The 12,739-nt window shown below is 40.5% G+C and overlaps 1 protein-coding gene across 10 annotated transcripts in view; it reads right to left on the bottom strand.

Annotated features, from left to right (window-relative positions):
• Positions 1-12,739, bottom strand: part of RBMS3 (RNA binding motif single stranded interacting protein 3) — a 716,669-nt gene that overhangs the window by 73,501 nt on the left and 630,429 nt on the right. For all 10 annotated transcript variants that reach the window (XM_074575088.1, XM_074575087.1, XM_074575089.1 and 7 more), the window contains one exon: positions 7,249-7,295. In XM_074575088.1, the coding sequence (XP_074431189.1) occupies positions 7,249-7,295 (47 nt within the window). The remainder of the gene's footprint in view (positions 1-7,248; positions 7,296-12,739) is intronic.

Here is a 12,739-nt window from a genome sequence, read left to right as displayed (position 1 = left end):
AAGGAGGAGGAATATTTACACAAAGCATATTTTTTTCACTTCAACTAGCACAAATATAGAACTTCATGATACAAGAAGTAATTATCTGAAATGCAGAGACAGCTGATTTTCCAGAGTGCTAGCTAGTGGAAGGAAATTTCTTACGCGATATCGAAGACAATATTACTGATTTCATTTTTACATGCAGTACTGTTTTCTTTTCAGATCTTAATGCTTCAGTGCCGAGAATAACACATTCCATATACATGCCTGAATTATTTTATTAGGAGATGACTACAAAAACTCCAGCTGAAATTTTCATATTCATCTAGGCAGAGAGCAAAAAAACGCACCTTCTGGTGAAATGTATCACGAATTATGAGTCTAAATGCCCCAGGCAGCACTGAGAACCTCAGATTTAGTTGTTTTTATTTCCACTGTTGCATGCTATGAACAAAAGTTGCACTATCGCTTGCTTGATGGCAATAAATGTTGTATTTCTTCTCATTCCCTGTGGGTTAATGATTATTGATAAAATTATCACTTGGAAAATATCACTACTGGTGGATTGTGTAAGTACTTAATATGTGTGTGCTTGTAAAGATTTTTGCATTTGCCCTTTTTTCAGTTTTAACTGTAAGCCAGAAAAATATCATTGCTTAAAAAAAGAATGTTTGTGGTCTTACAGCTGTCAAAATGCTGATAATTTGGGCTCCGAGAGAGAGAAACACTCCTGTGCAGCGCTCTCTTGTCCGTTTTAAGCCCCATGCACACCCTCCTCATATAGCGTGCACCAATCTTACGAGTAACAGAAGATTTTGCACATATGCTGTCTCTGTAACAGTGAAGTAGATTACACTCCCTGCCTTTTTATGTTTTTTTTCTCCCCATGCTGAGGCAATCAACAGTAGCTTTCCATGAGAGCCATGCAACAAAAAAGTCATTACTGGTGTTTAAACAAGTGCTCTATTTCCTGATCGCCCTGGCATCCTGGATTTAGTACTAATCAGTCTAGTTCAGACTGGATGCATTCATTCTGGATGCAGGCTCAAATAACCACTGACTTCATCCAACCAATGGCCTTGGAAAAACAGGCTGCCGTCTTTGAAGGTTGGGCGGAAACATTTGAAGTTAGGAGGGGAGAGGGAGACAGAGAAGCAATCATTTGTTCTCTCTATTCCAAATAAGATTTTAAAATGCCAAAAGCAGCAGGTGGCGTCTGAGTGATTTTTTGTTTAATAGAAATACATTGCTATTTTAGGAACATTTATCTGCCCTTACAATGCTCGCCACAGAGACTATTTTAAAACTGTGTCTTTGCCCAATTTTATATATATCCCATTATGAGAACTTAGAGGCATCTGTATCCCACCGCTTGTATCAAACATTAAGTTCATACAACGTTGCAGGGGGAAAGCATTTTTACAGCACTAGCCAGGTTCATCTATGGCATTAGCATGATGCATACGCAATCTACGTCCTGTTACAGGGGTCTTCTCCCCGATCACTTTGGCTATGCTGTTGCTAAGTGGATGAACTAAGAAATGCCACATGCGACAAATGAAAACAGTCAATGGCAGACTGATAGAATTCACTCTATCGGTAAAACGTATAAAAGAAATACATATAAGCCTCTTGAATTGAAGGACAAAACTCTTTTGAGAAAAAAACATATTTTTGCTCATTGTGTTCTCATTCTGTCCATCAGCCTGGCACTGATGCTGCACCCATATCGCATATGAACTGCTCGGACAAAGACAAGTGCAAGGGACAAACAACTTCCCATTCAGAAGTAGTGCTGGCTCTTTGGAATAAACTCTCCAATAAATCCCAGCAAATGCTACCAAATTTACAGAAAACGTGTGCTAAGCCAAGAACTTGACAGACAGCTAACCATTTCAGTTTCAGCTTAGAGATGCAGTTATCTGAATAGTACATAAGCTTGTAGAATATACACTCTGGTAATGTGAAAAATACAACCCTTCCAACAATGCCAATACCATTTTTCTGTCGCAGTTTGGAATGCTCTCAAATAAGCATCAAATAAAACATACTATCAGGACACTCAGCTATATTGTGAAAATTCATGCACCAGAGCTTCGAAGAAGAGAAAGGAAGGAAATCCAATGTAGCAAATGACAATGTGAGAAAATCCAGTTCATATACTTAAATTTTAATAATAATAAATCAAGTTTAACAGTCTGAGTCACTGTGATGCGCTGTAGGTCAAATGTTTTGCAATCAGGAATCCCTTACGTCCAGAGACAAAGGCTTGTCCTCCTGCCACAGCATCACTTGTGCCCAAAGGGATCTAAAAAAATGGGATGTGGATACCTCTGCCACGCGTGAAGTGCAGTGGTATGGTGAGGATAGGGGTGTCCTTGCTGGGGACAGACTCAAGCAGAGCACCCCCACAACAAGGCATGGGATGCTCAACCTGCCACAGTGTCGGAGTCGTGCACCACCCTGTGAGGGCCAGCTCACAAAGAGGGCTCAACATGCTCTCACCCATGGGATACAGAGGCACGTCCCCAGATTCCCTTTACATACAAATAGGCTAATGTCCTAATATGTAATTGGCGTAAGTGACATGCTGGGGACCTAATAAAAGACAGGAGGAGCAAAAATGCAGGAGTGGCCTATTCTGGTGTAAACCCTGCAGCATCCCAACAAAATCTGCAGCTGATGACCTTGCCATATTCGATCTTAGGCTTTCCCCCTTTTCTTTTTCCTTTAGGATCAGGGAGAGGTGAAATTAAGTGGAAGATGCATGTTGTAAGTAAATCCAAATGAATACAGGATTCTCAGTCATCAGAGTATGTACATCAGAAAGAGGAGTGGAAAGAGAGATGAATTATAGTGGCTTGGACTCATTTTAGACATATTCAATAATGCCCCCAAGTTTCCTGGCATTAAAATGTTTGGTACGGTCCTTTGAGAGCTGTAGGCTTTGTGGTAGTTGACCTGTGAGCTCTAAGGAGAGCTCTCCAAAAGGCTGAGCTGCATTTACCGCAAATGTAGTTTGCATCCTTATATTGGCCCATGTAGTTTTTTGCAGGCACAAGCCGGTGTCCCTGCTCCTCAGCTGCAATTGCAATACTAGAAGCAGAAGCGTAGAAAAGCAGGTGTCAGGGGCGAGGCGAAATGGACATTGTCCTTGTATTAAAAGTAGACCTTTTCAGCATCCCCAGGTTCCACAAGCACAGGGAACACTCATCACTAGGAGGCAAATGCTCCTGAAGGAGGGTTTATAAAGGGCTCCAAAGAAAACGTTTTTAAGAGATGCTAAAAAGAACCATGTTCTCAGTACATCGTCAGGCACACACAGGCAATGCTTTAAGAACAGTTTCTGTTGCTTAACAGACAAAGCACATTCTCCCCCTCTCCTACATCAACCCTTCCTCCGCCTTTGGGACTGCATTATCTGCAGCGTCTGGTCGCTATTTCCCTGCCAAAAAATAGAAAAAAAAATCCATATGGTTCCCATCCTATGGGGGAATGTGCAAGCTTCCACACAGAATCTGCACAAGAGCGAGATCCTATTTGCACTGCAATAAACACCATTTGCTCATGCCTCATGCCTGCGGGCAGTACGGAAAAAGTTAGATTCATAAATAGTATCCTGGGGCTCACATAATGTAAGAGTATTACCAAGCGTTGTCAAGGCAGCAATTTTCTGTTGCAATAAGCCACACAGTCAGATGTTTGAGATGAAAAAGACCTATCTGAATATTGAGCCCATTGGCCAGCAAATGCGCAGCATAGTCCCCCAGATATCAGATATTAAACTGATACAGTACATCGCAATCTTAGTCAAATGGCCAGGAGGACTCAAGCCTCAGGAATGTTTTAAATGAGCATCCTTACACTGCAAGTACAAGAGCTCTATTTTGTTCTTTGTATGAGTGCATTAAACCACTAAAACAATATTAATACCACAAATTGAAAAATCAATAGCATATTACAACAGGCACACTACTCCCCAAAATAAAACCTGAGTACCTTTGTAAATGCAATTCAGAAAAGCCTGATTATAAACCAAAAAAGGTACAGAGAGATTGGCAGGGGAAAAGAGCTTATCTACTGAAGTGTGTGGTTACCACGTCTTCAGTAACTCATACTGCAATGCTATGGTACACTACGGGCCAGATTCTCCACTCCATTATACCAGTTTTATGCTGATGTAACTCCACTGGATGCTTAAACAGAGTTACATGGGCATAAAAACAATATAATGAAATGGAGAATCAAGCTTTACAACGTAATAGACTCAGAAGAAAATTATCTATTCCTTTGTGGGGAAAAAATCGTAGCTATTTTTAGTGAAAGCCTCTTCCTCACTTTCTTTTGTTTTATTCCTGCTATAGATTTTCAAGAGAAATACGCAGTTATACAGTAATAAAAGCGATAGTACTACACCATGAGCAATGAGAACCCACCTTTTTATCTGGACAACATACAAGAGTCCAGATTCTTCCCTGAGGTTTGTTTATGCCCCAACCCAAACCCTAATATAATCCACACCTCTTAAGGAATTGCGAATCTTAAATACCACCCTGTGACACCTGCAGAGACACGTCTCTTTAGTAGGCTTCGATCCTCCATATAATCCTCCATGGATCTAGTGACTTGCATGCATCAAAATGCATCTATCAACCCTGTAAAGGACTCTAACAGACACCAGCATACCCAGTCAATCTGTCTTTTTAAGTTTTATTGGTAATTCATATCTAACCTGAAGCTTATTGTTACGTTTCCCATCTCCGGCCTCAGTTCACTAAGCTCCACGCTGGTGGGCACCCAAAGGACTGAGACGCTTGTGCTTATCACAGCACATCAACAAGTCCTTGAGATGTGTGCTGGGTCAACACCCGCTTAACCTGACCGCTGCACCGAATGGGCCTGCTACAAGGAAGCGGCCTTTGTTTTACAGACTTTTGGGTACCATTGGGGGTTGGACTAGATGATCTCCAGAGGTCCCTTCCAACCCTATGATTCTATGATTCCTCCATGCAAACCTTAACAGCTTGGTCCAGCCGAAGTATTATGCAGCATTTTACCCCTACGGTGGGTATGGGCACACCATCAACACAAGGGGGCTGCAAGCAGCAGCTTTGTGCTCACTTCCAGACTGCCCTCACTGCGAGGAAGAGCAATGTGTTTGCCCAACTGGCCCTTCACTAATGCTTTACTTAAGTTGTTTTACTCCATAGTGCTTAAGAGCCTTTAACTCTCTTTCACCATGGCCACGCACCTGCTACGGTATCCGTGTCTTGTGTCAGTGAGCAACAATTTGCATTTGCACATTTCACAAATAAAGCATCAAGGTGTTCCTGGACTTAGCTAAAATAAAACCCATGAGCTAGATATTTATCGTAGTTGCAAGTAAAGAGGCTTATGAAAAACAGTAAAAATTTATAACTACAGGATACGCAGAGACTATTAAGTGGATGACTGGGGAGCTAAAAAGAAACTGTAACCAAAGGGTCCTAGTGATCCTCAGGTGACAGCATTTTAAAGATGCAACCAAAGGACGGAAACCAAAGAATGTAACTTTTGGTGGACAAATCGATTTTTCTGCATACAAAGAGCTTCTCCTCATGATACTGCATGCAATCAAGATCTCACCATAAGAGCATTTCGAATGAGATGGTTTTGTCCTGGTGAAATTTAAAATATTTTGACACTCTGGAAAGAAGAGATATGTCAAAGCAGTCATTAATTGTCACTCTTAAAGAGATATCCACTGCTGCAGTTTATTTCATGCTTTACAAATAAAAGAACATTTTAAAAACTGCAGAGTTGAAATTCTCTATTGAGTACTATTTCTTTTTCCAATGATCACTGTCAGCATGTTCAAACAGTTGAGTGACCAAACCCCCCAAGCAGCCTGAACACCTGAGCGGCATGGGTACTCTCTGATACAAATAATGTCTGACTCTGAGATAACTTTTGTGATTTAAAATAAAAAATATTCTTGAAGTAAAATGATATTAATCTCAAAGGATCATTCAAATTACAGTTTCCAAAACATTCATGCAACTGACATGCAGGAATTCCTTTGAAATAAAAGCCAGTCATCTGGATGAAACACTGGTGGATTATGAACTAGTGATGGTTTATTTATAGCCTATAATGTGTTACCAACTGAAAAGTATGACGATAGAGGAGAAAGACTTGTTTGGGAAGTCAGAACAGGGAAACAGAACCAGAGGATTTTGAAATCACAGCTATGCAAAACCCCTCTTTTTTTTTCTGAGTTGGTCTGGTTTGGCTGCCTCTTCCACAATGTGGGAATATCGTAAGTCCTACATAGCTACTGCTTGTAAAGGGCAATTAAGCAAAATATACTAACTATTATAATTGATTATTATTTTTTTTAACTACTGGGAACGTTAGTTTTTTCAATAATTGCTTTAACTAGCAATGCCCTAATAAATACTTAACAAATAAACCCATTCTTGTCTATATCAATACATTCTCCCCTTCAGCTGAAGAACGCAGATGGGAGTATGCATGAATTTGATAATCACATCTCTCTGATCAAAGAGTGACTGTGAAAGAGTTCAGGGCCAGACCTCCTGCTTACTGTTAACCTACCTAAAAGGATAGCTAGATTTCAAGGCTCTGTTTTTCTAGCTCATGAAATAATTGGAAATGCAATCATGCAGGTAAATAATACGATGACGTAACTCCTTTGCTAAATTTGAAAAAAAAGTTGCAATTCTTTGTGTTAGCAAACCGTAGTTGAGAAATGAAGAAGAGTGTTGCTCAGAATTTTACTCCTAAATCCCATCTGCTTACACACTAATTTAAGGCTTTCTCCTTGTTTGGCATTTCTTTTCAGACAATGCCATGGAAGCCCGCCAGCCTGTAGAGAGAACCCCAGATGAAGTAAGAGCTCTATTATTCAAAATACGCTGGAATCTTCAATGATTATTTTAACAAAAGCAAAGTCAGTAAAGGGAAATTTTACTGGTTTCCATTTCATGACAGTGAGAGATTAAAAAAACATCCACTAGCATTTGCCAAATAGAGATGGAAACTATTAGGAAAAACAACTTCCCATTCAAATGGATATTACAAACAAGAAGGCATAAAAACAAAAGGGAAACTAAAAGAAGAACTTGACAATATCGCATTACATGCTTCAGTCAAAATATGACTGAGTGAATTTGTTTCTGAATAAGTTTCACCACAGAGAGAGAAAACAGAAGATGGCATTCAAAATAATTTTTAAAAAGGCATAAGAAAACATGCATTCCTTACCCATTCTGTATAGCAGCTGTTGGATCGTAAGTCAAAGCCATGCCAGCCTGCACATAGTTAGGGAACAAAAACAGATTTTTACTATTACTGCAGAAAAAAAAAAGACCAAAAAAAAAAAAAAAAGACCTTAAACATATTCTAAGCCAATATAAATAAAAACTGAACGCAACTTAGGTGGAAATCTAAATTCTCCAGGGAAGCTCAGATGGTCCAAAGCAGCACGGACAGATTGGCCACCCCCCGCCTGAGAGATCCCTGAGAAAGTTCAGTATGTTGGTTGTCATCTCTCCATAACATTTAGGGCTAACAGCGTTTTTGTTGCACCACTATCAGTTAGTAAGTCCACTGAAATCAGTGCGTTTACGTGGCACTGCTCACTATGAGACAGGGCCAAATCCTGCTGTTGCCTGTGAGACAGGTAGTTGGTAAATATTCTAAAGCCAACTTCACGAGAGCTTCTCAGGAAGGAGTCTCATCTTCCCTACGAAGGCCACACCCTGTATGACCCCAGCCATCTACCATTTCCCTGGGCTGTCACTCGTACTTACAGTTAATTGATTACCATGAGACAAGAAACAAAAAGTGGGCTGTGAAGCAGAAAAGACCAACCAAAAAAAAAAAACCAAAAAACAAACCAACCCCCAGAAAAGGGCTTGAGCTTTTAAACAAGGCTTTTAAAATACTTCAGAGGTCTGGACAGCAAAAGAATTTGTTAACGGGCTACACAGAGCCTTTCAACTGCCTTTCACCACCAAGCAGATGGCGACCTCTGTGAAAGGATTTGGCAGTGTCCAAACAGTGTCCAGTTAACGACCGTCACCACTGCCACCATTAGCAGACATATCCACAGGTACCGCAGGAAAGGCAGGGAGCGAGCAGGGCTGGAGAATGAATTTCCCGCTCCACCTTATGCTCCAAGATGGTAGTTGGGGCCGTGCAGGAAGGACCAGCTTTTTCCCCGGTATTTACTTTAACGCATGGGACTGACAATCTCTCCTCCCAAATACTGCATTTGCTTTGACTTTTTGTCTTCCTTATAAATTTATATTTCCCCCCCTCCCTTTGTGAAATGCTTGCCAGCGTAAGACACTACCAGGAGATGGGAAGACATCTCCCTTCGTGCAGGGCTAGAAGCAGAGAGAGGAACCCCATTACTCAAGGTGCTGCTCACCCTTTGGGAGCGTCTGAAAAACGGCCACGGCACCATCCCACCCCAAGGCACTGTATTTCTCTCTGCCTGTCATACAGACCCTATGCTCGCTGCCTGAGAAAGGAGACAGCAGCATTTGCTTCAAGGACAGGTGCTTTACCAACCATGCGGCAGGGTCTGCGTTGCTGGTGGGAGCTTTTAGCAGCCCCGGACCCATCTACCAAAGTACTTTTGAATAATGGCATCTGCCCCCTTCCAGATGGCTGCTCAGACAGGTCAGGAAAGCGTTCGGTCTTGGCTGGCTCCCATGCAGGCAGGTGAGCAGCCAGGGTAGATGCTCCAGTGATGAGCAGGCAGAGAGCGGGCAGCACTCCTGGAAGAGCCAGGTTAGCCCAGCAGCTGCACACTGGTCTGAGAGGAGACGGTCCAATTTTCCAGAGGCCAAAAATAATTCCTGATCTGAAAGGGTAGGCTTCACGCTACCTTACGTAGCCAAAAAAAAGGTCCATGTCGTTATTAAATCTGTATACTTTTCTCATTATTCTTTTAAGCAGATGCTAGGGCAAATGCTTTGTTTATTGAAAATGCTGTTGTTTTTAAAAAATACGTACTATCTCCCAAGCAAAGGATAATTCAGGAGACTAAGGCCAAGAATGCATGGGTATTTTTTAAAAATGCATTCGTTTCATACAAAGAAAAATAAAAATGGCTATTTCTGCAAGTTTAACATGTCAAAGAATCAAATTTAGGACGACCCCAACCACTGCTAATTTTGATATCGAAAATAAATTAGCTTGATACAGAAAAAAAATCATAAGGGATGATCTACTTAACTTGGTTTTATATTCTTATGTTTTATACATTCTCAGCATATTATATTGTTTGGTAAGGTTGCATTAATTACTAATGGAAATGTATACAGTTAATCCCAAAAGAGAGCAAATAAAATTTCAATATCATACACATTTTTTTGCCTGCAATACATTTAGAGAAAAAATCCTCTCTTATATTCCTTTCTCTTTTCAACACTTGCAAAATTTGTTATTGCTCTCTTTTTATATGCCTTCACTGGTAAAGACAACTTAAATAATACGTAAAAGCCCTAGAGGAACAGAAAAATTAGTTCTAACAATTTTTAAAAAAAACTTTAAAAAAACTTAAGATATTCTCTATAAATCAAGGTGTTGACATTTTAACATCTCATCACACATCTACTCAAGACTAAGAAAAAAAGCCCTTATAATCCCTTGGGAAAAGAGAGAATCAGGCTTTCTAAATAAGGGAGTTTCTAGATCTAACAGTCCTTAGAGTTGCCTGGATCAGAGCCCACTATATACCACAGCTTGCACTAGTGTGACCTGGGGACAAAGTGGCAACAAGGGAGGGAGGGCTCTTATTTCATTTTCTCTGACATAAACAAGTATGAGGGTGCAGAAAGGATAAATTGCAGCAACTCTTTCGCTGGAGTCCTAACACTGCTCAGTGTCCAGACAAGACCTGCAAACACACGTTTATGCCGCTTTCGGTTGATACTAAACCCTCAGCTTGCCCTCCAACCCCATCACGTCCCAGATCTGCGTGTGGCTGCACGCAGACAAACTGCACATAGTCTGTTCTCTATATATTAGCGTCACGTCCATTATATATTATTGGTACTAGGAATAAAAGACACCATTTTGGGCCTAGTGAGTATCAAATATGAAAGTCTAGATGCTGGTCTCCTTATCCACGCTCCATATCCATACTGCACGGTGACAGATTACCAGAATCTCTTCAAGTACTTCAGCAGTGACCACTATAAATATCACTATCACATTTGCCAGAAAATGAAAGTTTCACATTAGACAAATACGACACAGCGTGTGGCAATACATGCATATGGTACACCACCTACAGTTTGCCCAGTAATATTGCTAATATCCCCCATTGCTGAATAGCGTTAAACAGCTGCTATTTCAAATAGCTGCTAACAGAGGACTATTTACTTCTTTCTCATCAAGTTGTGTAATTCCTCCCTGCAAAATTATGCTGGCTGGAAGCCCAGGAGAGGCAACAGTTACCCTGGACCAGTGAAAGATTTATGGTCTGAAGCATCCTCATTCATCAGGAATAAAAACTGATGAGCAATAATAACTTACTGGAAAATCGTCTGCACTTTCCTCCGTAGCACACAAACAGGAATTCCAAAAATACCAAATACAGAATATTAGGGTTGGCCCCAGACTTCCATGTGATAGAAGTCCAGCTTATTCTGTCAAAAACAGTACTGAATATAGTTGTCACTGTGCTTAATATGGTATTAACTATACTGAGGCACTGGCTGATGCCTCTATAGCAGTCCTCTTGTGCTGGAGAGTGTTTTCTTCCAGGTCTTTTCATCCACTGTTTTGCTCATGTTTCAGTAGAAGGACAGGGTCTTATTCCTTCTGCTGATAGTGCTGATGAAATGCCACCTGAGAGAGTGGCACTGCTGATGGAATGCTGCTTTAGGAAAATACTTGTCAGATAAATCTTCTATGAAGGAACAACTGAACCACAGAATTCTTATGCTGCTCAGCCAGACAGTGGACACATACTCAGCTACCGAATGAAAATCCTGCATGTCAACAATTCAACATGCAACTCTTTAAAGCAATCAAAAAAAAAAAAAAGAAAAAGGATATCTGCTATCAGCCCCACACATAATAATAAATAAAGATCATTTTCAATGATTACTTGACTGGTGTGTTCATAATGTCACAAGTGACACAGAAATATAACCAGCTCGTTTAAAATGCTGTTTTTTTAAAAAGACCATTTAAACTGTCTGTGTTTACTTCCTGCTTATTTTTACCAAAGTGTCTGAACTTAAGACAAAGGAATGAAGATTTTTGCTCTTTTGTTGCTGCAGTTTTCTGATTATTGACATCGGTGAACAAAGAGACTCTAATAACAAGAGACCAGTCTACACCTTTAAATTTAAGCTCTTTCCTTCAATAAAGTGCAGGAAATATCAGAAAGGCTCTGGAAGGCAAGGGTTCCCCCAGGAAGTCTGAAGGCCTTTGTTCAACACTTTACTGTGAAGAATTTTCCATAGGCAAAGACAAGGTGTTCTGTTTCTGTTTTTTTCCCTCTCTTTGTTATGATTTGAACATAAATGAGCACATTTGCCTCATTAAAAAGACTTTTAGACCATCACATTTGCATTGCGTATGTAAATTAGATTTGTAAATCTCTCAAAGAAATGATTAAGTTGTGGAGTGATTATTAAAAAAATGATCACATCTTCAGTATCATGTGAAATAAAGTGGGTTTATAATTTCTCTTTCAAATCTCTCTGAACTCTCACAAGAACAACCTTTATCAGCCCAGTATCTGTCTTCCAGCAAACAGAAGCATCTATAAGCAACCACATTTTAGGTTGTACACTATCTTCTTTGCTGCTGGGAAGTAGCTTCACAAACAGCTTCACCAGCATAACATTACCTACATCTTTCCTTCACTGCGTGCAAAAATTCACCATAATATCAACGTACTACAGAGATGAGATGTCCCACGCCTCTTCCTCAGAGGTGAATCTTCCACATACCTCCTTGCGTCTTCTCTGGCCAGCCTGCGCTGGAGCACCTGCACAAAGCAAGGATGCTCTCACTGCAGGATTTCTAATTTTGTGGGAGGCCAAGTCCCATTGGAAAAAATATTGGAGAGGCCTACGAATTCAAAAGGGGTGAAATCCACTGATGTGGTGGGGTTTCCAAGCAGGAAGCTCCCTGGGTTTCTCCTCCTTAAGGTGAGATTTGGAAAAATCAGGTTGTACCCTAAGACTCAAGGGATTTCTGTGGTGAACCGATGTGGGAGTCAGACCAGAAGGTAAGTCTCTTTTCCCCACCTCCTCTGACTCATCCCCTCATCTTTTCACGCTGGAGGACTGCCGTCCCAGGGGAACGGGTGTGATTTTGGCTACTACAGTGGAATCAATTGAAATTTCAACACTGGAATTCCTGTACTTGTTTTGTTACAACCACTAATATCTGCCAGACATCACAGCACAAGGATCTCTTGTGCCCTGATAGCGGATACTCTGACTGAAACACTTTGAACAAGGAAGAGAGAGGAGGGGGAAGGAAACAACAACACAAATGACGTTCGTTTAAAATACTGATTTAATAAAATAAGCTCAGTCAGCAGTAAAGTTAACTTGGCAGAGTTCCTTCCTTTGATTATTTAAACAGTTCTGTCAGAAATATTCCATATTATTAGAAATATTTCTGAACTTAATTCAGAATAAAAACCACCTTTCCCTTGTAGATGAGAAATCTAGAATGTAAATGTGACACCTATTAAATATATAGATGCATATGG

Source organism: Larus michahellis, chromosome 2 (genome assembly GCF_964199755.1).
Source record: "Larus michahellis chromosome 2, bLarMic1.1, whole genome shotgun sequence".
Lineage (NCBI taxonomy): Eukaryota > Metazoa > Chordata > Aves > Charadriiformes > Laridae > Larus > Larus michahellis.
The sequence above is the reverse complement of the archived record's forward strand: the minus strand, read 5'-3'. Positions and strand labels throughout refer to the sequence as shown.